General features: G+C 43.0%; 2 protein-coding genes across 4 annotated transcripts in view; one reads left to right on the forward strand and one right to left on the reverse strand.

Moving 5' to 3' along the window:
* Positions 1-5947, forward strand: part of serpina10a (serpin peptidase inhibitor, clade A (alpha-1 antiproteinase, antitrypsin), member 10a) — a 7146-nt gene extending 1199 nt beyond the window's left edge. Inside the window, exons 2-6 of one of the 2 annotated variants that reach the window (XM_070987764.1) lie at positions 637-927; positions 1038-1331; positions 1509-1782; positions 3467-3614; positions 5013-5947. In XM_070987764.1, the coding sequence (XP_070843865.1) occupies positions 651-927; positions 1038-1331; positions 1509-1782; positions 3467-3614; positions 5013-5201 (1182 nt within the window). In that variant the 5' untranslated portion in view covers positions 637-650 and the 3' untranslated portion in view covers positions 5202-5947. Of the gene's footprint in view, positions 1-633; positions 928-1037; positions 1332-1508; positions 1783-3466; positions 3615-5012 lie in introns of both variants that reach the window. The other variant, XM_070987763.1, reaches the window with a different exon arrangement.
* A 271-nt stretch (positions 5948-6218) lies between these two features.
* On the reverse strand, positions 6219-25434 carry ppp4r4 (protein phosphatase 4, regulatory subunit 4). 2 transcript variants are annotated; one of them, XM_070987757.1, is made up of 25 exons: positions 24247-25434; positions 21219-21292; positions 20232-20334; positions 19924-20071; positions 19431-19504; positions 18751-18857; positions 18281-18388; positions 18074-18195; positions 16169-16291; positions 13133-13275; positions 12930-13049; positions 12519-12596; positions 12127-12210; positions 11762-11935; positions 11553-11658; positions 11195-11342; positions 10959-11103; positions 10811-10849; positions 10645-10716; positions 10509-10566; positions 10246-10323; positions 9896-9986; positions 8386-8441; positions 7834-8248; positions 6219-6550 (listed from the first exon to the last, which is right to left on the reverse strand). In XM_070987757.1, exons 1-25 carry the CDS (start codon positions 24352-24354, stop codon positions 6505-6507), a joined length of 2820 nt encoding a protein of 939 aa, XP_070843858.1. In that variant the 5' UTR covers positions 24355-25434; the 3' UTR covers positions 6219-6504. The 2 variants fall into 2 exon arrangements, with proteins under 2 accessions (XP_070843858.1, XP_070843857.1); XM_070987756.1 differs by having other exon boundaries at positions 10509-10572.
* Between the last annotated feature and the right edge of the window lie 858 nt (positions 25435-26292).

Here is a 26292-nt window from a genome sequence, read left to right on the forward strand (position 1 = left end):
CAGTCCCCATAGACCCCCAACTTTAGAGCAGAAATAACCATGTTTGCAGCCAGATACAGAAAACGGTTTTGGTTTTCTCACTCATGATGTGTATGTAATTGAGTTAATTTAAGACTTCAAGTTATGCATAATTATGGGCGTGGTCACTAGAGTGACAGCTAGCTTCTAGGTCTCAGTGATCAGGCTTCGTTTGGCCACCTCAGCTCCACCTCTTTGTCCAGGTTTGGATTAGCTGGGAGTTGTGGAGTCAGGTGCTGCCAAGATAGCGATGGCCACTGAGCTTCGGTGGCTCTTCAGGAACCTAAAGGTGACGTCACAGCGACGACGTCCATGTTTGATCCAGTCTGTGGTCTCACCTGAGAAATACATCAGATAAAAACACCTGCAGACTAAGACTTGCCTTCACACCGTTATTTTCCAGATGAAGTTCTGTCAGGGACTAATAGCTGAACTTTGTTGTGTTTGTTCGTGTTGTTCTTCTGTCACTGTGTGCTTTTTCCAAATTTGACCCTTAAAAGTGATATTGATAATGATAATCTAATGCTCAGATTTCGTTATAGAGTTATAAATCCTGTAAATGTGACAGAACCAGTCAGTAAGCGTCACTTCAGCTTCTGCTCTCATCTCCTCCAGCAGACGGGACGATCACCATGACTCCCTCTGTCCCGCTCTCATTGGTCAGCATCCTCCTCCTGAGTCTGGCCTCCTCTGAGACCGTTGACCCTTCTGACCTAACCAATCGTAACGCAGACTTTGCCGCCCGGCTGTACCGAGCCGTATCCAGCCGGACCGATGACAATGTCTTCCTGTCTGCTTTCACGCTGTCCGCTGCGCTGTCCGCGCTGCTGACGACCACCGGTGGGCCGACCCAGGACCAGCTGCTTCGAGGACTTGGTCTGACTGGACTGGACCCTCAGACCCTGCCGGGTATGTAGGTGGGAGGTCAGACGGTGGGAGTCAGTGGTCGGGACCAGAGGAGGACTTCAGACTGAACTGAACTGAACTGTAAGCTTACTGTTCGTCTCTGCTGTTCTAAGATCTGTTTCAGAATCTGAGGACGGTCGTCCCTCAGGGGAGCGTGGCCATGAACCTGAGACAGGGCGTGGCCATCCTCCCTTCACAGAGCTTCAAGGTGCCACCATCCTACCTTGATCTGGTTCAGACAAAGTTTGGGGGAAACGCTCAGAGTTTGACCTACACGGTGGCGCAGGAAGCCATCGACACTATCAACCGCTGGGCCCAGGACCAGACCGGAAACCAGGTCCGGGATCTGGTTACCGACTTGGACCCCCAGACCCAACTGCTTCTCGCCACCGCGGCGTCCTACCAGAGTACGTATTACCTGTTGGAGGGGCGGGGCTATCTGTCAGAGGGCGGGGCTAATGTAATTTTTGAAGAGAAAAGTCTCAACGTTTGTCCAATCAAACCACTGAGTGTTTTTGTCTGTCTTTGGTGGATGTTGTAAATAAAGTTTTCCCTGTATGAGTAAAGTTTTGTCCCTGTTTCAGCCCGCTTCAGTCCGTCCTTTAACTCGTCACTCACTCAGGATGAGCGTTTCTACGTGGACAGGTATCACGTCGTCATGGTTCCCATGATGTTCAGGGCTGATAAGTACTTCCTGGCGTACGACCGCTCCGTGAAGGTCGGCGTGTTGAAGCTGCCGATGGCAGATGGGACGGCCATGTTGGTGGTGCTGCCCGATGAAGACGTGGACATCACCTCTGTCGAGGAGGAAGTGACTGCCGAGAAGATCCAGGCCTGGATCAGACAACTGAAAAAGACGTGAGACACCTTTTCCTTCTTCCCTGTTTCCTTTCCTGCCTCCTTTTCTCCTACCTTACTTTGATCCTTCCTCCCTCCGTCTTTCCTCTTCTCCTTCACTCTTTTGTTTTTTCCTTCTTCGCTTTCTTCGGTCCTTCCTCATTTCATTTTCTATTCTTCCATCTCTTTTTTTATTTCTCCTCCTCTTTTACCATCTAACCTCTTTCTCTTTTTCCTTCATCCTCTTTCATATTTTGCTTTCCTGCTTTTCCCCTCCTCCCCCCCTGTTCCATCTGTTCTTCCTTTTCCTACTTCCTTCCTGACCCATTTTCTCTTTTTTTAAATAATTTTCCTCCCTAATTGGTTCAAATGTTCATTTGGACTCAAAGATTAATTAATTATATTCAAAACCATTGCTCAAGACTTCGTACACCAATTATGACCAAAGTTCACTCAAATGTCTCAGAGGATAAAATGATGAAGTGATGACGTTTTCTGTCCGAAGGTCAAAGGTCATCTCCACTGTGACATCATCATGTTGTGCAGGAACTCTTTTCTGTCCGTTATTGAGCAGCATCAGTCCCGACCTGAAGGCCAGACCGAGACCACGTTTCATGTGGTCTGGTCCTGAATCAGTGACTCTGATGGTTCAGATCTTCTGCTGTCGGTTGAACGTGTGTGAAGCACTTTGACCGTCTGCATCTGCAGCAGCGTCCATGTCTGAAGCTTGGTCGTCCAGCTGAAACTGATTGGTTGAGCTGATATTGATCTTTAGGTGATTGTCGTTGCTCCATGTGATTTAGCTCTCTATCAGTCCTCTGTCCTCCTCTGGACAAACAGTCTCTAAGTGAAGACAGCATGTCTCTACCTGGACATTATTCACTGGATCAGACATGTTGATGTAGAGAGAAGTTCACCATCAAACACACTGAACACGTTCAATCCAGCTCTTGTCTTTACTGCAGATACCAGGTGAGTCTGGACAGACATGATGGAAAGTGCAGCCTGATTGGCTGATTCTACTTTCTCTTTCTACTCCCTCCTTCGTCCATCAGTCGCCTTCACAAACTTCAACTGAAAATGTCCATTAGTCAGCGTTGGCTGGGCCCTGTGCTGCAGGAGAGCCTTTATGTGGTTTTCCTGACTCATCTGAAGAGAAATGTGTTTCTTGAAGAAACGCATCATCATTTTGGGTTTCAGTTTTGGAAAAGCTCAAACTTTCTTCTTTTTGTCTCGAATGTTAAGGTGCAACTCCACATATTTTTAGATGGCATGTCCAAAGATTACCAAAAGGAAGCAGGATAATATGAAGCCACATCTTGAATGAACGTGAAGATTCTCATTCATCCAGGTCCTGCTTCTTTCCAAAGGCAGCTGGACTTGCTTGAGGTTCTAGAAGATGTTTCTCCTCTCGTCCAAGAGGCTTCTAGGCTTCTTCAGTCCTGGCTGACTGGTGGGGAGTCCCTGGCATTGATCCTCATGCAGGATCGTTGACCCACCTAGACATCGTTTATGCTTTCCTTTTCCTTCCTTTTCTGGATCCTCCATCTCACCTTTTCTCTGTCATCCTTCTTTCTCAGACGGTTTTTTTTCTGTGAAGTGTTTTGGTTTTTGATAAGCAAATAGATTTGAACGGTTTGACCCTCAGAGATGAAACCTTTAGAGGCTGTGATGGTTTCTGTTTATTATTTTATTTTGTAATCAGGAAGTTGGAGGTGCAGCTGCCTCGCTTCCTGTTGGAGCGTTCCTACTCGCTGCGTGATGTCCTGCAAACTCTTAACATCACTCAGGTGTTTCAGGATGATGCTGACATCATCAACATGGGTGGAGCCAAAGGACCCAAACTCACACAGGTGAGCTCCCAACCAGAAATTCTTGTTGTTTCACTGCAAGTAAAAGTCTTAGAAATAGAAAATAAGTCCTTTTTAAGTGTTTTTCTCATGTTTTGAACTGAGTAGCTTGTAATAATGGCATAATTACTCCTATATTTACTCCTGACATGAATTCTTAGATTTCTGATATATATATATATAATGTGTAATCTCTTAAATGTAACATTCTCAGAAATAAGAAAGAAGAGTCATAATTATGTGAGAAAACACTTCACTATGAGGAGAGGCTTTCATAAATATGTGTCGTTTCTTTTGATATTGTACCTGTCAAAAAACATGACCGCCTAAATGCTACTGTCTGATAATGCTCTACAGTTTAATGCTGGTGGAACGGAGGTCTTGCCTTGTAAGCTGTGGTTCAGCCTTTGGACCAGGCTTTGGCTTTGGATCAGCATGTCACCTCTTTGATTCGTTGCTGCTTTTTCCAGCTGAGAAACATTAGTAAACCCTCTCAGTGTCTAGTATGTCAGCAAAACATTGTTTACAAGAGCTACATGTTGCTGGACAGCTGCAAAGCAGGTCATGTGAAACTGTGGTTCCCACCAACCAGGACGTACTTGTACCACAAAGGGTACTTGTTCAGTTCTCATGGGGTACGTGGAAAGATTATAGAGTAGTTCAGATAAGTGAAACTACACGTAGGAAGAAAATACAAACTGTTGCGATGCAAAAAGCTGCTCGTGAGTCTGAGGCATCGACAGTGTGATGAGTGAAAACCAGCGATGTTCAGTTTCTGTCAGTCCAGGTGGTTCTTATGAGTGACTTGACTGAGTGAAGAAACCTGAACACAAACAGTTCTGTGGACCACCACAGCTGCTGGTTGTACAGACGTCCACGAAGCCGTCCTGTCAGTCTGAGGAGTGCTGATGAAGAGGTATTGATCCCACCCGACAGGGCCGAGCCTGTGGGTTGGATGCTTGGTTGTTTTCCATTCAGACTCAAAAGTTTAGGCGCCGTGTGTCAGATTTAAGGGATCTACTGGCAGAAATGGAATATAATATTCATAATTATGTCTTCATTAGTGTAGAATCACCTGAGAATAAGAGTTGTGTTTTAGAATGAGTCTTTATGTCTACAGAGGGAGCAGTTCCTCTTCCACAGAGTCCGCCATGTTTCTACAGAAGCCCAGAGCAGACAAACCAACACTGACTGTAGAGGGACTTTGTTTATAGTGGGTGAGACGAGGAGTGTTCAGCTGGTTGCTATTGGCAACCTCATCACTAGACGCCCCTAAATCCAGCAACGCACCACCTTTAAAACACAGTTAAACCTCTTGTGCTCATTTATTTTTATCCCTGTTGTATTTTCTGTCTTTGTTTTGTCGTTCTTTCTGAAAAACACTTGTTTTCTCATCTTTAGGTTTATCATAAATCCGTTGTGTCCGTCGACGAGAGCGGTGGCGATATCACCCCAGGAGGTGGAACCAACGTGTTCTCCACTCTTCCTCCTCGACTGACCATCAACAGACCCTTCATCTTCATCATCTACCAGCAAATGACCGGCAGCGTGCTGTTCATGGGCCGAGTCATCGACCCCACCAAGAAATAAAACTAAGCTGCGCCCGCCTGATCTGTCGGTTTAGCTCATGCTCTGGATTTATTTTAACTGCCATCCATCTTGTTTCTGTCACTCTGTTTTGATTTCATGGTTTGATTTTGAGAGAAGTTAAACTTCTTGCCTGAGAGCAGGAACACAGTTTTGACTTTCAGGTGGCCTAATGCAGCCATAAGAGTTTATCACAAAACTTCGAAATGTCGTCATTGTCGTCTTCTAACTTCAGCTGACTGGATGCTCCAAAGGCTGCCCTCTACAGGAACTAGGCTAAATGTAAAATATGATATTAAATCCAGAGCTTGAATTGTTTCCTGTTGTCTGTGTGACGTTGCTTGGGCTATGAAGGCTCTACACTAAAACAAATCTGGTCAAAACCTGTGAACTTACAAGGAACATCACACATTAGTAGTGTAGAAAACCTAGAACTACTTGTACTACTATGAGAAGTGGTAGTAGTACATATTTGGGGTGAGTGTGTTTCCTCCCTGACATTGAAGCGTGAGCCTTCAGGCTGCTGGCGGAGAAATTCAACCCTGAACTGTGGATGATCTGATCGTCAGTTAAAGACAAAGAACAGCCTCAGCTTTGTTTAATGAATGTTATGTTAGCATGGCAACCACTATCATACCATATGTACTGTGTGACTGAAACACTTAGTGTATTTAACTCTGTCGGAATATGTACTGTTAAAAACATATGCAGTAAACCTCGACTGTAAAATATTAAACATTAAAATGTCACTTTTTCCAGTCTCTGGTGTGAACAAAAAAAATCATCTGCAGCTATCTAAAGTGCCACATGATGTCATCAAACATGATAGTGACATCACATATTCCAAACCAATGGACACACACGAATAGACGAGTCTGTAAAACCTCAAATTATCTTCAAACAGGAATCTGCATTTAAGTCAGAGAAGATTTAAAAAACTGTCCTGTGATGTCAGCATTTACCCAACCAATTAGATGCATGCAGCTGAAACCAAGAGCCAATAACAACACACCAACAGTTTGTGTATGTGGACTTTACTGAACCAATCAGGTGACGAGATGAGATCATTGGAATACACAGTGCTCAGAAAATAAAAGCAGCAGACCTCAGCTTCGACTGTCTCTGTTAAAATGACGGTGAGGAAGAGATGATGTCCTGTTGCATTCTGGGAAATGTTTCTCCTTCTTTCGGTCATGAAGCTGCTGTTTATATGGAAATCACTCCCTGACTGCTGATGGGCTGATGGCCTGGTGGAGGTATAATGACATCATCATCATCATCATCATCATCATCATCATCATCATCTTCAATCCCGTCCTGATTGGACGCTGAAAGAGTTTGACTTCCTGTTTCTGTAGATTGAAAAAAACAAACAAACAAAAAAACAAACAGGACATAAATCATGTCTTACAACAGTTAAGTTTCAGATCTGCTGACATCTGCCTTTTCTGTTCTGGAGAGACACGAAAAGCAAATAAAGCTCAGTTAAGTCTGGGTTAAATCAGAACAGCATTAAAACTGGATTACACAAGACTAATATAGCATGAAACAGGGTGAATGTGGGGCGAAAAGAAAGCAAAGCCAGTGTTAAAACATGTTCAAACCAAAATAAAGTGGGAGCTCAACAATAATAGGCCTAAATCAGGGCAAAACCAGGATTAATCTGGGTAAAGCAGAATATCAGAGCTAATCACAGGACAAAATGGAGGTAACCCAAGATTAAAACAGGTTTAAACCGGGGCCCTGTTAGCCCTGAAGCACAATAAGATAATCCAATTTAAATGCCGGGTTAAAATAGGGTTAAAGATGGGCTGAAACAGGGTAAAGCTGCTGCTAAACTAAAGCAAGTCAACTCAAAACAAGCTTAAACCAGATTCAAACCAGAATGATATCTGGGCTAAACCAATAAAAGGACTCAATTTTGATAATCTAGGATTGAGACAAGGCTAAACCATGACCAAGACAGCCTTGAGGAAGCAATATATTGGACCAGGTTATATCAGTCAAAAGCTGTCTCAAACAAAGGGAATCTAGTGCTGAAGCAGTGTAAACAAGAGGTCTTAACTCAGGCAAACCAGTGTTAAAACAAGCCAAAACCAGAATGAAGCTGAAGTTAAGTTTAGACCATAAAGCAGCAATAAACTAAAGCCTAGATCAAAATTTCAAAGGCTAGGGAATAAATAAGCATAATCTATTGACTATAACTGGGTGAAAGTAGATCTGAACAAAGGCACTACACGGTTCATACAGGCCTAAACCAGAATGAAGTCAAGGTTACAACTGGAAAGGATTACAAAGTTGTTTCTGACAGTGGAACCACAAAAGATCAAAACAAGTCCATGCTGGCTCTTAAAGTTCTAAAATTATTTATATTGTAGAATGCCACCATGTAAATCCATCACCACTCCTTGAATTACTGTGCTGGAGGGATTCAGGGAAGGATGGTCTCAGATAAAGGCCAACACAAATGTTGATGCATGAAGGCCCCTGTGATTGGTTTAATAAAACCACAGAAAGTCTTGTTTGGGGGCCAGTCCTGGACCTGGTCTGAGGGATTACAAAGTGTAACAATGTATAAACCATGTGGAATCATTAACTCATAGGGTTCTACTGCCATAACATTTTAGCAACTCACATCGATAGCTTTCTGGACTGGCTGTCCTTCACCGTGCAGCCCCGGTCCATGGTTTTACTGCGCTGGTCCAAAGTACTGGTCCTATGGTCTCTCTGGTCCAACGTACTGGTCCTATGGTCTCTCTGGTCAATGGTGCTGGTTCTGTGCTCCAAAGTACTGGTTCTGTGGTCCATTGTACTGGTTCTCTGCTCCATCATATTGTTCCTGTGGTCCATGTTACTGGTTCTGTGATCCAGTGTAATGGTTCTATGATCTCTCTGGTCTAAGGTGGTGGTCTTGTGGTCCATAGTGCTGCTTCTGTGTTCCAGTGTGCTAGCTCTTTCCAGTAGGCTGGTGGTGTTACTGCGGATCAGGACAGGCATCGGGGACGTGGACTGGGTTGCCAAAGTGAAGTGGGCAGTCCTCAAGGAGTCATCTATAGAACACAAGTAAGGTATGAATAAGGACAATCACATTGAGTGTCCTATGATGCCCACGCAGCCCTGAAAGCCACTACTGGAATTTAGACAAAACCAGCGTTTAAATATGCAGGTGTATGTAAGGAATTGGCACCTTTGCTCGATAACATGGAGGACTTTCCGGGTCCACTGCTCAGCTCTTTCACTTTCCTGAAACACAGAACCAGCAAACAGAGCATAAGAACACTTGTTTTTGTCCTTGTTTGAACATCTCCGGTGACAGATACCAACAGATCTTCGCCACTTAAAACCAAGCAACAAGTTTCAAGGGGCACATGTAACCACACTTAAAAGCGGCATACTGACCACAGCCTGAGGACACCTCTACATCACTGCAACAAAGTGACTCAAACACAAGAGTTCAGGAGAGAGTAAGTGAAAGGTATCTGCACCATCTGGAAGCCTTTCCTGGTGTTTTCTGTGTTTTCTCCTGTTCCTGTTTGTTTGCGTCGTGTCAGCCTCTTCTTATATGTGTGTCTCTGGACTGGGCGGTTCCCTGCTATCACGTTTCACCTACACCTGCTCCCCACACCCATCATCCGAAGGATAAAAACCTGGATCTCCTCACCAGTCTTCTCCAGACTTTTGTCCCCTGTAGTCTGCTAACACGTCTCAGCTCTGCTTGTGTTTTGTTCTTTTTTTGTTGAGTTTTGCCTCGCCCGCTTTTGCAAGTAACCAAGTCTGTCCTCCTCGTGTCTCAACCTGCCAAGTTTGTCCAGCCTCAGTCCACCATGGGAAAAGCTGCTGACTCACCTCACCTGCCTGCCCACTCCATCTTGGATCTACACAGAACATCTCCCAGTGATCATATTCCTCATCATATTCCTTTTCGAGACAACAGACCCTTTTATTTTTCAAACCATAGTTTATTATTCAAACCAAGTATCTGTGACCTGCATTTTGAGCCTTAACATGCTGCCTTCCTGTCTCTTTCTGACCTCATAATGTCATTCACTAAACTAATGACACCCCCCCACCCCCCAGCCATAGGCACAAAGTAGCTGGGCAAAGATTATTGATGTCTGACTCTTACAAAGTCTACAATGTGATGAAGGCCAAGAGGATGAGGAAAAACATCACCAAGCATGAGGTGGAGAGGCTCCAGGAGGCAAAAAATAAAATATTACATTTTAAATAGAATTGTTAAAGAAAAATTACTCCTGGAGACCTGATGTTTCAGTGTGTTCTGGTCAGTGCTGGAGCCTGATGGGACCTATAATCCAATGTGTTCTGGTCTAACCAAGGGTTCTATTCCTTCACATGGAGGATTCCGGGAGGATATGGATCAGATATTGAACTACCTCAGCTGATTCCTTTCAGCATGAAGGAGCAGAGGTTCTCCTCCGAGCTACCCTCCCTGTCTGTAAGGCTGAGGCCAGACACCCTGCCAAAAAAACTCATTTCAGTTGCTTGGATCCAACATCTCATTCTTTCAGCCACTACACAAAGACCAGGACCACATCTGAGGGCTTCACGTTCAGAATCAGCTCCCTCTGAACCACAGCGGTCCAGTGCAGCATCTGCAGTACCAATCCACCCATTAGTCTCACTTCTCTTAAACTTGAAGTGACAGTTTAAAGGGAAAGGTGACCAACGGTTCTTACAGAGGTCTGTCTGAGTTGGTCGATTTGGATGTTGTTGGCTGACTGCTGAGTGATCGACTCCGTGACAGTTTAGCCTTCCTCATCTCTTTACCTGTAAGAAGAAGAATCATCATCATTATTGTTTGTATTCCACACATGATCCTGATGGTCCTGATATGCCTAGACATTTTAGAATCTTTGCTTACATGAGATTCTAAATTTTCACTGCGAGATTTACGACAGAAAACAGCCATTACAGTCAGGATTGTACTGAACCACCATGAATATACAGATAATGTTGGGAGTCTTCCCCAAACTGCTCCAAACTTAACTGCCAACACAAACAGATGTTTTATCTACTTTTGTCTTACCGGAGGAGGACAAAGCGGCTCCAGACGAGGACACAGACATGGATTTGGTAGCAGATAGAGAGGTCTTACTGTCTCTTCCTGTCCAAGAAAGGCAGTTTACAGACTGGACTACAAAGCAGGAGCCCATTTTGATCAATACACCAAGCAGTCAGAGAAGTTAACCAAAACAGTACACAGCATTTACTTTTCCTTTGCATATATTCCAACAATCAATCATCAGTGAATCATTTTAGGCAAAAATAAAACATGACAGTTTTACTCACGTTTTCTCTCTGCATGTTTTTCAGAGTTCAATTTCCCTTCACTCTGCTGGCGCTCCAGCTGTTCCTGACGACAGAGGCGACGCCATTAGAATAAAACAGATAGTGATTGAACAAGATCTGTCAGGTTCAGACTCACCATCTCCAGTAGCAGAGTCTCCTCCTTTTCCTTCTTCTGATCCAGCAAATCCCTCTCCTGTCTCTTGTGAAACTGCAAAGAGAAAACAAACCAGATGGAGGCACATCAGGAGTGAAACAAAACACTCAGATGTGATTCTACAGTTTCATGAAAACAAGCTGCTTACAGGCTCTGTGAGGTCCAGTTTGTCTAGTTCCAACACTGTCTGAAAAACATTATGAATACTGTTAATCCATCACTGACGATTATGCTCACAGACTGACAGAGTCTCCGAGGAGTGGGTCTGGACAGGCTTCAGGTAGTGAAGATGTTACCTTGCGGATGGTGGCTACCACATCCTTGTCTTTCTCTCTGCAGAGGAGTTTCTGGACGCAGAAGTCAAGCTGCTGCAGCAGTTGCTTGTCAGCCGGCAAGCGGAGTGACGAACGCAATCTGGGCAACAACTGGCACAGCTTGTACCTGACAGACAGGTACAGGCAAATTAATTACATCTGATGTCAGAGAGAAATCAGGTTTCACATGCCACACTGGACAGAACACTATCAGATACCTGACATTGGCGACTGGGTCGTGGACCAGCTCCAGTGCAGGGATCAAGAAATGTTTGTTGAAGTATTTTCTGGAGAAAATCTCAGTTGCCATTTCACAAACATCAAGGAACCGCAGACGGTTCCAGTAACTCCGTCCCTGAGCCAAATCTGAAGATCAGAAACACAATGTGATGAACTGACAGCCATGAATAGGTTCTGCTGTGGACTGGGTCCCTAAGTTTGGACAGGAATTCAGGCATTTGTGGTGGATTTAAAGAAGTCTTTCAAGACACATCACACTCAGGTAACTGGATTCACCTGTTCATATGTGACATTACACTCAGACCAACAGAGACCAACGGACTACAGTATTCTGACCTTGGATCAGTCGCTCCATCATCTCCTGACGCTGCTCCTGTTTGCGGTTGTAACGCAGGAACATGCAAAATGTCCGAGCTGCCTCTTTCTGAACTGGCAACACCTTCTGTAACAACAATAACAACCAAATGGGAAGTTACCTGTTTGTTCACCTGTTTCACCTGTTGTATCATGTCTTGTTGTGTCGTATCATGGCTTGTCGTGCTGACGTTGGTGGTGAGGATAATGAAAATGCGAGGGGAAAAGCTCTGGTGCAGCAGCTCTCCAGGTAGCAGTCTGGCCAGACAGCTGTAACGCTGCAGCAGCTTCTCATGCAGCCGCCAACGCAGAGAACATCCAACCTTCTGCTCCGCTGACAGCAGAGCGGACAGTAGCTCCGGGAACTGATGAAGAACCACAGGAACCAGGAAAGAACGTAGAAGAACCAGATGACACAAGAGAACCACAATTAGAGAGGAAACAGGGAAAACAGAGAAAAAAGATCTAGAACGAGAAAATATCTACAACTAAAGGAGCATAATTAAACCATGTTAAACTCCAAACAAGTTTTAGTGGTGGAGGTTTATTTTCCCACCTTGTTGTCCAGTGTCAGGTTTTCTCCTCTGGAAAGAATTGCCTCCAAAGTCTCTTCCAGGTGATTCATCAGAGCATCCAACACCTCAACAACAACAACAACAACAACAATAAAAAAAACAATAAAAGCACCATCATGTGAAACTAACGTATAGCAAACAAACATCCGAAATTAAAAAAGCTATGCCTGGCCTGGGTTGATGAATGGTTGGTTAATTGTGCAGTGTTGCTCTGGCTCAAAAAAAATGTTCAGGTATTTCTTAGGTTAGTTAGGTTAATGTCAGTATGAGCACATCAAAAAAAGAAAACTCAGTAAACAACGTTAATGCTATAATGCAGCATGCAGCAGTGCATCTTGATTGGTTGAGCAGTGTTGTGGGTGTGGTATCTCACCTCCAGAGCATCATCCTGCAGAAGAGATAGGAGCTCTTTGTGGACCAGCTGGACATTTGAACCAAGCAGCTTCACCACCTGACAGGAAGGGGTGGGCCCAATCATGTGACATCACAGAAGACAGCTTTTCAAACAGTCTTACCAACTATATGATGTAGAGACATGTGGTTTTATTCTGCAAGTCTGCAGATGTACTGTTACTTCAGAATTCAACACCTGTATGTGTTTCCAACACTGTCCACAGACACACACTTCAACAGCTGATTTCCTTCCTGTCTGGGAACAAACCTGTGATCTTTCCTCTGGTGCCACTGTCAAGACAAACTTAACATTTTTAGCTCGACTACTGGTAAGACTCTACAAATAGATATATCATGAGCATGCAGATGGTGGCTGTAGCTATTATCTGACCTGGTGGAAACTGGCTGCAGCACTTCGTCGAACGCTGACCTCCTGGTCACAACAAAGACTTGAGAAAGATGGGTAGAGCTCTGATAGGAAGTGTGCTGAGTCAGAAAACACGACCATGGCCTGGAGACAGAGAGCAGGAAGTGACATCAATCATCTGGACGATTAAAGACTGAACTGAACTCTGGGTGAGTTTCTGTATCTACCGGCAGGTTGTAGCAGCAGTTGCAGCGGATCAGTGTTGACTCGTTGTTGCACTCAGTCTGGTTTCCTTCAGTCTGCAGACCAGCAATGCACAGCACCTTAAACCTCTGCAGCAGCCGGCCCTTCTGCTCATCTGACAGAGAGCCTGAAACACAAGAACCACTCATTAGAGACACCATGTCTCATTAATCCTCAGGTCACCATACTGACACTGCGCAGATTCACATTCTGTTCAAAGAAATCACAGACTGAATCTGTGACAGCAATCTGTCAAAGTCCATCACCCACTGATAAAATGTTTGACCACAGGCTGTGCTACCTGGTCTCCTGTCTATCCAGTTTCATGTCTAATATTTCCTCTGTGATGGTAGCTACTTTCTTTCACCTAATACGCTAAATCCCTGGAACATTCACTGGCTTTGTTATAAAACTGCACAAAATGTGGACATCTTCTTTGCTCTACCTGTTCAGCTTAGAATGTCTAAAATGAATCTGGAATGGCTTTTCCACGTCAGTGTTCGCAGTCTGGTAAATAAAATGACTTCATAAGAATTTGGGCTGACTCGACAGACTCCAACATAATGGTCTTTTCTGAGATTTCTGAGATAAAAAAAATAATTACAAATTATCATTAATATCAAGGGATATACTGTCTTTCTAACAGACAGTTAAATCTAATTTAAACTACACTCACATTCAGCCCATATGAACTCTCTGTAATGAAATTAGTCCTCCCAAATGCTTTAGATACTGTCGTGGTCAGACGTTACCTGCCTTCAGCTTCAAATGAAGCGGCCACTTCACTTACCAAGCCTCTTCACAAATGGATTCAATGAGAGTTGGTTTTACATAGAGAGCTAAGGTGGGACTGGTTATCATCATCCTCAGACCCATCAAACAACATCTGTGACTCTTTGTCTGGTGCAGCTAATAAACTCACCAACTCAGTTAAACCACAAGAGCTGGTTAAGTCCAGAAGACTTGGTCTTTTTTGGAACAAACACAGCCCACAGATTCTCTGCAGTTGGAAATTTTGGAATGATGTTCTGTGCAGTGAGAACCTGTAAGAATCCTCACAGTGCACCACGTTTTATCAATAAAAGACAATTTCAACATTTCAAAGAACAAGCCTTTTTCCAATCTTTAGAATAGTGACCTGATATTGTCTCGCAAATGGCTGATGTTGATCTATCTTGGGATTATTTAAAGCAACTTTTTTGGCTGTCTGTGGTAAACAAGGCCCTTAAAGAAAATTTAGGATGAGTGATATCTATTTCCTCTTTTTTCAGACAAAAAGATGCTGCATAGGCCAAACCAAAGAAAACTAATGACCCTTTGGATGGGACTCTTAAGAAATAAATGTACAAAATCAATAAAAAAAACAACAAAAAAAAAAACAAAACCTAAATAAGACTGCTATCTTTCCATGAAAAATGAAAATCTGAATGACCCTACCAAGTTCTGGAAGTTAGTCAATTCCTCTCCAGGTTATATTATAGTAATGAGTTTTCCTAATCTTCTGAAAGTCAAAGTGTAATCAAGGGTGGAACCACAATTGCAGACACATTCAAAAGTCATTTTATTTCTGTTGGTTTTAATCTTTCACTCCACTAACACACGGGTACATGTTCCCAAAGGACACTCTGAGCTTATCCAATGTTGCCCTTTTCAGCAGCTCACTTTCAAATGTTGGAGGAATGTGCAGAACCAGAAGCTAGCCATGCACACATTATTTATTACGGCATGGTGTTGGAAACATTTTGGGGGGTAACGAAGAGATTGTTACAACCATCCCGTATCGGTACCATCCCATAAGAAAGAGAGAGGGAAGGAGATAAATATTTGTTTACAATAATGGGCATAACTGCATGAAAACAAATCACACATAATTGGCCGTATGTTAAACCGCCATCTCTCACCATGGGAAACTAACAGATCAAAGAAATTGAAAGAATCACTTACAAGCTGAGAAACAGAGAAGAGGAATTTGAAAGAAACTGGATTAAATGGATTATGTAAATAGACTGCAGAGCCTCTACCCCTTGTATTTATTTATTTGTTTATTCTCTTTCTTTTCTTCAGTTCTTTATCTTAGCAGTTAGTCCATAATGTATAAGTGAGGCAACTTGCAATGAAGCCCAGGTCAGATCGTCTTACTTTCTAAAAACTTATCCTAAACTGTAGTTTATCCTCCAGCACCTGGAAAGTAGCTGTGGTCCCGTCTTTATTTAGTTATTTTTAATTGAATAATTATCATCCCATTTCCAGACTTTCTGTTATGGCAAAAGTATTTTATTCTCTTGTAAATGACCAATAAGAGTTTTTATCTGACAATAATAGATATTTAATAATAGATCAGGCAGGAGCACTATAACAGTGATCGTGCTAGTTACTAATGACATCATCAGATCTTTATCTCCAGTTGTTGATCTGTCTGAAGCATTTGACTTTGCAGATCATGAACTACTATTATAGAGAACTGGTTTAAGAACTGTCTATCCAAGAAGAACTCAGTGTGAATCAATCACCACAGTTCCCACTTTTCAAATTTAAACTGGTCCTATATTAAAAGAAGGCCAGTCATGTGACCTTCACTTGTTCTCGCTCTGAGGAAGCTGATCCCATTAATCTGACATTAGAGGTACATGTCACAAAGAGTCACTTCCTATAAATACTAACAGACCACACAAACCCCTGCTTCAGAGACTCTAAAATCTCTGAATTTCAATCTCAAATTATCACCACACATAACTATAAACATTTTAATCTTCAGAATTTTTTAACTGACTTGTCAAAGTCTGACATTGGTAATATTTTCTCTATTACTGACCCTGTAGTGGCAATGGAACACGTTTCACTATCATTGCTGACAGACATGCCCTCATGAAAAACAGATGCAGTCTTTGATTCTCCACACAACTCTCCAGTCCACAACAGAGTGAAAGTCTGGTCCCAGGCTAGGGCCAGTGGCACCACTGAGGACTGGTTAACCTTTAGACAAGAAAGAAACTCTGCTGATCACCAGCATTTACTCTCACCTGCCAGTCCGCTGCAGAGCTTCCCAAACTGGAAGGACAAAGAAGCCACGACAGCTTCGTCTGCCGGTGAAGACACCTCGCACGCTGACATCACCAGGGGAACCACGACATGGAGTCTGTCATCTGAGAGAGGAGGGTAGTGAAAGTAGTGTTCATAGAGATGTGGACTGTTGACTTGCTGCTGCAATGCTTCACCTTAAACAAACCCCTTAAAACAAACTAACAGTTCATTTTCAAATTTTTCAGGAACAACTGACCATCTACAACAAGGCAGTTAAAAATGCAAGAAAAGAACATTTCAAAATGAATCAGTAACAATCACAAAAATCCAAGAGTCCTTTTTTCAACCACTGACCATTTAATTAACCCTGTTTTTAACCAACCTTTTGAACTAAACCTTTCATGTGAAGATCTTGCAGTCCACTTCAGAAGCAAAATAGATACTATTAGATCTAATCTTTTACATTGTCAGTATATGCATTTTAATTTTTCAGAATCTGCGCTTTTAAATGAGGAAACACTGGAGAATTTTATCCTGGTGGATGCTGACATGCTTGAGAAAGTTATCTCCTAGTTAAGTTCAGCAACCTGCCTTTTAGACCCCCATTCCAACATCATTTTTTAAAGACTATTATTGTTTTTTTAAAAATGATCTGCTGACTATCATTTATCATTCGTTACAGACCGGCGTTTTCCCCACTGCCATAGTTAAGCCACTCTTGAAGAAGAACAATTTGGACGCATCATTACCAGAGAACTATCAACCTGTTTCCAACTTGCCATTTTAAGATCCTAGAAAAACTTGTTTTTAACCAATTAAATGATTTTATGACCTCGACAGACACTGCTGAAGTATATCAATCTGGCTTTAGAAAATATCACAGCACAGAGACAGCACTAGTGAAAACTGTCAGTGACATCAGGTCAAACATGGACTCAAGGTCCATGGTCTCATGGTCTTTATTTTATTTATCTTTGATTGTAAAGCACTTTGTGCTACATTTTCTTATGTATGAAAAGCGCTATACAAATAAAATCATTATTATTATTGCTGTTAATAATAATAATAATAATAATAAATTCATTTAAGTCTGATCTGCACCAACACCACTTTTTCTCAGACCAAGCACACATAATTACACTTCCTTGAAGCTCACTCACAACACCAACCACATCTGATGTCAAAGCATCAGAGCAGCTCACTTTTCAGGTTAACACCTCAAACCAAACCAGAGCAGATGAGGACTGATACTGTCAGATAGGGAGCTCATATTCAGAAAAGCATGTTCTCAGAGCTGCTTCGGCTCCATCAAACTGTTTGGTCGTGCAGTTTCTGTGAGGAGGCTTGAATCTCAGACCTCGGCTTCAGTAACTTAGAAGGCAACATTTTATCTGCAGCTGCTCATCAAGAATAATGTGCTGGGTCAGAGCTCCTGATGTTTGATGATACTCGTGGGTCTCTGGCCATTTTCTTTAGCTTCTCCAGCGTTTGGTAGTTGTTGCTGTTTCCTGTTGCTAGCATCAGAAACCCTGAACTCTGGTTTGTGTTGGCTGTTTAGATGTTTTATCAAACTGTTTGTTAAAAGAGCTACTTTTCAGCTCTCTTCTGGACAATTTGGTATAGTTTTCAGTCTGCTTGACTTTTGTCGTTTTTGTCATCGTCGCTTATTTCAAAAACTCTCCAAACTGCTGACAGTGCTCCTCCTACACCTACCTGCTCAACTGACCAGATGTTAACAAAGCAATGCCATAAGTGGTATTACGTGCAGTTGTACAGAGTAGTTTCATGTCAAGCTGTAACTTTATGTTTTATAGTTTCATTTTCCTCTGACTTACGTTGTCACTGTCTGAGGAAACCAGAACCATGCTGACTATTATTAACCACAGATCTGGCCGATGACTCACCACTGTCCATCATCTCCATCAGGTTAATGATGGTGTCAAAGGCAGCGAGGCGGACGCTGCTCTCCTCATCTTCAGCGAGCTCCACCAGTTCAGGAAGCAGCTCTGTCCTGGTGTCATCCACTCTGAGGGGGTGACAGGAGTAGCTGTCTCACCAAAGCAAGATGTTTAATTTGTGTTTGGTTTCATTCAGTGTTTGGTGACATTTACCCGGTCGCTCTGGCGATGCTCTCCAGCTGACGGCACATACAGGCCCGGACCTCAAACTCCACGTCCTGACATAAAGAACGAACCAACGGCAGCAGCTCCTTCTTCACTCTTATACACCGGAAAGACTCCTGTTAGTGTCAGACCAGGTCTAACAACACACCTGAGCTCAATACACAGTAACATATAGGATCAACTGCCTGCTTAGAAATCTTGATCATTTAAATACTTAGTGGCTGATAGTAATTAGACTTCAGTCACAGGACAGGATATTAATATGTTGTACTAGTGTGTAGTACTACAGTGTACAGTATGTGGGACAACAGTGTACAGTGTGTACAGTTTACAGTGTGTGTGTGTGTGTGGGGGGGGGTATACAGTTAGTGTGGTACTACAGTGTACAGTGTGTACAGTTTACAGTGTGTGTGGCATTGTACACGTGTACAGCATGTACATGCTGTGTTGCAGCTCACATGTGAGAATCAAACTTGCAGGCAACTTTCCCTAAAATGCGACAGCTGGCCAGACGAGCCTGAAGAGAGTGAGACAGCTGAGACTGATAGAGGAGAGGGTTCAGCACCTGCAGAGAAACAGCCAGGTAGACAGACAGCCAGGTACAGAGAGGGACAGGAAGACAAACACACAAGTAGATCGAGTCAGCTGGGGTTTAACCACCAGAAGCCCTGAACAGGGAGACAGGTTGATAGAGAAGAAGAAACGGGTGGACATGAGAAAGAGAGAGACAGCTGAGAGTTACAGAGGAGCGGCTGCAAAGAAGGTGGGTAGACGGTAAAAAAGGTAAAGAAAGAGATTGGTAGTAAGAAAGAGAAACTGATAGACAGATGGATAGACAGGTAAATAGACAGGTAGTGAGGGGACGAGTAAAGTAAGAGGTAAAGATGCAGATAGATGAATACTGAGAGGCAGATGGAGACAGAGACAGGAAGCAGAGTAGTACCAGACAGAGACAAGTCTTAAAATCATGCACATCTTGTGGGCATCTTATTTACAAAATCTAATTGCCCAGACTGCTTTAATGATAGACTTTAGTATTTTAAATTGGTCTAATACTGATGAATAATCAGTAATTAGCAGCTGGTTCCAGAACAGAGTCTTGGTGGAAGGTATCAATCAGTAACCCTGTTCACTGTACCTCTTGTTTGATGGTCTCCTTGGGTAGAGCGTTAATGGCTGACAGCAGAGTCTCCAACCAGGCATTGCTCACCACTGTCAAACATAGCAACATCGACGCCAACATCAATCTCAACATTAACATCAGTGTCAACATTAAGGTTGTCAACATCAATGCCAGCATCAACATTGACATCAACATCAAAATAACATCAACATCACTGCCAACATCAAATCCAACATCAATTTCAATATCAACATCAAATCAACAGCAACATCAAGGCCAAATCAACATCAGTGTCTAAATGAGAATAACGTCAACATCATTGTCAACTTCAATATCAACATCAAGAGATGTTCAGATGTTGATGTCAACATCAAAATCAACATCAAAATCAATGTCAGTTCAGGTTTGTACTTGTGTATCTTTGGTTCATGTATTGTTGTTACCTGTGTGTCTTGGATAAGGTGGTGTTACCTGTGTCTGATGGTTCAGGTGGTCTGGGTGTTGTTACCTGTGTCTCTGTGATTCAGATGTAGCAGGACAGTCTTCAGGATGGAATAGGTGTGGGTGTGGATCAGGATGATATCATCCTGTAGAATGGTTAAAAATGATGCTGCTGCTGCCAACTGGATTTCTGCTCCTGCTCCATTCAGGACCTCCTGAGTGAGACACATTGGACGGGTTACCTGAATGACACACCTGCACAACATGGCTGTCATTTCCCAGAGTGACTGCACATGATACCCAGCCGTGGCTGCCTTCACGCTGAAAGTAGTGACTTTACTTGACGTACAGTCTGTGATGTTGCTGTGTACATACCCGAACCTTCGGTACAACGCGACGAAATGTCTCAGCTGGATTCTGGCGGACGAGGCTCGGCAGGTTACTGATGACACTTGCTCTCTGTACCTCCTGACCCACGCTGACAAGACAAGAGGAAGACCATATAGAGCGAACATATACCTCAAGTGAGACTAATCACAGATCAAAATGCAAGAACCTAAAATCAAACCGCAAAGACTCCGAAGCCAACACCTGGACATAAATTCATCCGATTTTGGATCTGAACCAATAAAGTGCCAACGCTTCACCCACAACCAGTCTGATCAGCGGTGTAAAACTCCAGTCCAGACACCTCATGTATGCCCTGTGGTTGTTTGTATCATACTTAGGGCTCTGTTTTCAGGCAGATTTCTCATATGACATCAGTTGTCATCATTTCATATCCTGAGTTATCGGCACAGTCCAGGATCTCTATATCCTGCAGCTTCAGTCCTGGTTCTCTGGCAGCTTTCAGTCCAGACAGTGAATGAGTTCAGTGAACTAGTTTAGAGCCTCTGGGATCAGACAACTATTGCCTTCAATGTTTAATTGGCTTCAGAGTTTACTGGGTCAGAGTGAAGGACTGAACTGCTTCTCCATCAGAAACTTCTCCCTCCACCTTCAGGCCCTGTACATCTGAAATTTTTCTACCAATATTAAAAAAATGTTCAGGATTCTTCTGATTTCTCCTTGACTCAAAACTAATTGAGACGTGAACTAGTTTTAACACAGGCTGAAAAAACACCACAAAAAACAAAAGCAAAACTTTGTGACCATCACTGACTTTTTACATTCTTCTCTATGAAAACTAATATGGTATAAACTCTGTGGAACATTGCCTTTCTGTTTTCACGGATCTACGGTACAATACTTCTATGTCATGCTTCAAGGTGAGTCACTGAATGTCCAAAAAACATCTGTAGGCCTTTCAACTGTTCTTGAACTGTAGGTCAAGCAGACCAAAACACAGCACCCAGCTCTTACTTGAGCAGGTACACAGCTCTCTCGATGTCATTCAGGTCTTCATCCACAGTCAGCTGATCGATCTCCTCCGCTGTCTGACAGGAAACAACAAGCAACCAATCAGAAACGTGCACAGGTAATTCAAGTCTTCATTGTGAAAATGTAAGTGTGATAATAACACACACAGGTTGTAACAGTTTCTAAAATCAATCAGTATTTTTCAGCATATCTTTATATTCAATTTAGCAGAAAATAAGTCACCTGTATGACTGCCAAGCTCACAGGTGTGTTTTAAGGTGAGGAGATTCTTCTGAAAGAAACCAGTTATTCATATGTACTAGCAGTATGGTGTCGGCGGTGTGGGTGCAGATGAGGCGGTCAGTAGCTCTCTCTTTTTTTTTTTGTTTTAATTCGTTACCCTTTCGCCTTATTGCTTATTGCATTGCTTATTGCTTATTGCTGAAGCGTGCACTTCTGACTAAAATTCACTCATCAGCATCACAAAAAGGAAGCGCAGGGACTGAATGAAGTGCAGCGGACTTTGAGACGGACCAAATGCCGTCATGGGGCAGTTGTAACTACTGCAGGAAGGGAGGGAAGGAAAATGGAATGGAGAAATGGGACTCGGGCTAAATCAGCAACAGGAAATCAGAGTCTGTTGGCCCACATCATTATGGAGACCTGGCTCCATCACAACACTGTGGACTGAGCTTTGTACTCGAGAGGTGGACCAAGTTCCACACAAACACAACACAAGACAAGAAGAAGAGTTCTTGAGTCTTTAATGTTAAGAAGCCAACCATATTATCAACATTAGATTGTTACTGGTGTTTTAATTCAAAAAATGCACTTAAAATGCATTATTACTTTCTGGATGTATACATGCACAATGCAATTTAATTCTATTCTGTTCTAAATGTTAAATACATTGAAATTGTTCTGTGTATGTGTTGCATAAATAGGCTACAACTTCCATTTTACTGTTCAATCCTGTGTTGTAAAATGAAAATAAATGAGTTTCAGTCTTTGGTGGTTGTACTTCGATACCTAAAATACAAGGACACACAAACACACACGCGTATTTCCACTACTTAAAGAGAAACTGTGCGGACATTAATTACCTGAAGGCTTGCCCTGAGCAAACCAAGCTTTAACCCTAAAATTCAATGGTTTTACAATGTCTGCTGATGATAACACAGTCTACATTCAAATAATGCACAGAGGAATTAACCATATTGATCTGAAATTAGTTTGACAAAAACTAGTCATACATGTTTCCAAGACTAGATTCATCAAGGATACCTCTTCACAGAAAGTCTGTGAGGCGAAATCACTAACTGTGCTGAGGAGGACACATGGCTGCAGCAATGGGAGGTTGGGTATCTGTTGGAAGAAGGGGCTCCACGTCTCAGCCTAAGTTACACCTTGCAGGTAGTATGAGCTGTGGTACTGTCTCATTTTGATTACTGCTCAGTAACGCTGTCAAGTGCTGCAACACAAGAGCTGGAAAGCTTCAGCTGGTGCAGAATAAATCAGCATGATTAGCACGATTAGCATGACTAGCACAAATAGCACTCTGCTGTTCTTGGACAACAAGTTCAGATAAAACGGAAATTGTCCTGACGGCTTCAGATGTTTTTCATTTAAAGAAATATAACTGAAACAATTGTGTCACTGAGTGATCACAACGCTGCACAGCGTTTGTAGTACACACACACACACACACACACACACACACACACACACACACACACACACACACACACACACACACACACACACAGTCAGCTGTGTCTCTCTCTTGATGTGTGTGTGGGAGCAGATGGGGGTGTGTGACTGTGTTGTCATGACGTCGGGGTTTCTCCCATAAAGGACGCCCCCAGGCTCCACCCCTCACATCATCATCATTGTCATCGTCATCGTGAAGCCCCGCCCCTCTCCACCCACACAGTTCCAGGTGTGAACAGAAGAATAAGATGAAAAAGAAGAAAAAGACAAAGACAAGAAAAAGACAAAAGAGACAAAAGACAAAGAAGAAAAATAATTGAGACAAAGAAGATGAGGAAAAAGAAAAAAAGTCCACAGAGAAGAAAAGAAAAGGACAAAGAAGAAGAGAAGAAAGAAGGATAAAATCTTGGAAAGAAAAAGACAAAGAGGAAGATGAAGAAAAAGAAGACGAAGGTGTGTTCTCTCGTCTAATTTTTCCTCCTGAATGTATTAAAATGATAATGGATATGGACAATATGAATAAAAACACTCTTTAAACTGTAGTACTCTTTTATACTACATTATATTTCTATGCTCAAACTGATGAATTCATTCATGGTTAGTACTCAGACTACCAATGATTTATACATCAATTATAAACTGTAACGACTGTAAGAAGTACATAAGTACTTATCACGTGTAATCAGTTTCTCAGACCTACATGTCCTCCTGTGGACAGACGTGACAATATGACACAGCTATAATAATATAAAATGTATCTTCATCGGGAAAGTTTGAACAGACTCTGAACATTAATGAATACTTCAGCGTGTCCTCAGAGCTGATCCTCACTGTCTGTTATTGTCCTTTCATTCCTGTTTAGACACTGAAGATACATGAAAACTTCTGAACTTCTCAGGAAATAAATCTAAAACTAATACATTGATGAACGATATTTCCAGGATTACTCAGGCTGTGATTGGATGTGAAGAAGAAGAGGAGCTCCTCAGCTGAAGGCTGCTGTACTACAAACTGTCTGTCTGACTGTCTGTCTCTGTCCCTGCAGACAGACAGACAGAAACTGCGTCATGCTGCGCAGATACGGGTCTCCCCTCTGCTTCCTGCATGGAGGCTGCTGATCTTCCTCCCACTGACTCATACAACATGTCACAGCATCACCATCATCACCATCATCATCATCATCATCATCATCATCATCATCATCACCATCATCATCGTCAGCACATGTCATACATGTGTTCTGCACAGCACCACGTCCAGCTGTGTGACAGTAAGCAGCTGCATGTTCATATTTCCTCAGTGAGGCTGAAATATGAAATACCTTGAGACTCCTGCGGATCGGCCTCTCGATGAAGGCGAGTTCCTGGAGGTCCTCCAGCTGTCCGTACAGCAGGCTGGACTGGTTCAGAGTCATTCTGCTGGAGAACATCTGCTCACTGGAAGTGGCCCAGTTTGGTACTGGTTGTTAGTGGGAGAACAGGCGGCGGATCTCAGTAGCAACCATCCCTGAAGGGGGGGGGGGGGCACTGTCACCAACCGTTACCAAGGAGATCCCTGCTCGATCTGTCCGTGGCGGAGGGAACGTCACGCCGGACCCCTTTCAAAAATCTAGTAATAAAAATAATCTTGGTTCATCTGCAAATGTATTAATGTGTCAGAGATCCGAGTGAAACTCTCAGTAAACCGTCACAGTCCTCCTCTCTGGTCCTGCGAGCCGCGACTGTTTCGGTAAAATCTGCACTTTTCTGAGGAGCATCTGTTGAAGAGAAAAGCTCAGTTCGTTAGTCAGACAGCAGGAATCAGATCCCACAGCCAGCCGCTGTCATGCTCATCAGCTGTGTCGTTTCCAAGCCAAACGCGCTCTCCTACGCGAACGAAACGTTAACCCAGATTCCGTTCAGAAATGGATGTTTTAACGCTTATTTCCACATTATTTAAAGCAGCGATGGGTTACAGCTGAAAACCGAAGACGATCACATGTCACAGAGATCAGATTTGATTTCGGCGGATGTTCAGACACACCAGACATCACAGATTTAGAAGGAACATGTTCTACAGCCGGTCCTCCTGTCCGTCCGGTGCGGGGTGAACGTCACGCCAGATGCCGCTCTGAACTCGCATTACACAATTTCTTTACTATTTAATAAGAGTGAGGATCTAAAAATCCTTAATCTTCAGACATTTAGCACATCCACAGCGCACACCCAGCACACTAACCGCTACTTATTTAACTGAGATCCGATCCTACACCGCTTCAGCTGCCGTCACGCCGAACTGCGTTAAAATTTTAGCGCTATAATGCGTCGGTGCTCATTTGTAAACCTCACAATCCACAAGCCCTTAAAAATTCAAATTTTAGAAATCTGTCCTCTTCGGCCTACACCGAGGACACCATCAAGCAATTATTTAAATGAAATGTCGATTTTTCTGAACCCAAGTCCGTCTGGTCGCTCCCACACGGAGGGCGGCACCGAGCCGTGTCAAAGCTGTGGAAGTTGAGAGTTCATCTGTATGAACAGCCTCCTGGATTTTTTTTTAAAAACCACATTTTACTACAACATCTCTCGGAACGTTTCTAAAGTAAACCCGTCGGTTTATGCTTAAAATGGGGGTTTTGTTTTGTGAATCGATAGATTGGAGGGACATTTGAATGGAGATTTGTTCGGCTTCCGTCAGTCCGAAGCTGGACATGTGAGTTTTCGTATTCGACTGACCTGCGGCTGCAGGGGCCCGGCCGCAGATGGAGGCTTAACCCAGCCCAAGGGACCGGAACGGGCCTGAAACCGAACCAGAACCAGCGGCCAGCTGGAGTCTGCAGCAGCTAAACCGGTTTCCATGGAAACGGCTGGATGTCAGTGACTAAACTCATTCACAAAGTCCAGTTTAATCGTAACCCTACAGTCCAGGACTGAGACCCAAACAAAACTATTCTAAAGAACACACAAAAATAAGCTGTCGGTTTTCTGAAATCTGTGTTGTGAACTTGAACGTAGCCGGACTTCATGTTTGAGGAAAAGCCTGCAGCCCTGGTTTCCACAGACTCTATGAATCACTGCATTCACTGTCAGGATCTAAACGGATCCCACAGATGATCAGCGCATGTCCTGGTGTCCCTCCTGCTCCTCAGAGGAAGAACCCTTTACATTTCAATGACTCCATCAGTTGTCAGTTGGTCTCCGTCAGCAGCAGATAAACGCAGTGAAACTCACGTTTCAGACAATTGAATGAAATAAAATTCTTTCCCTCATAAAACCTAAATATTTTTTCGTATGTGTAAATTTCACATATTGACAGACAATAATACTTTTGTGATATATGTTTTGTTATCTTATGTAAAGCGGTATATCGTTATTTATGTTGACATGTT

The sequence above is a fragment of the Chaetodon trifascialis genome, chromosome 19, assembly GCF_039877785.1.
Source record: "Chaetodon trifascialis isolate fChaTrf1 chromosome 19, fChaTrf1.hap1, whole genome shotgun sequence".
NCBI classification, from domain to species: Eukaryota; Metazoa; Chordata; class Actinopteri; order Chaetodontiformes; family Chaetodontidae; genus Chaetodon; species Chaetodon trifascialis.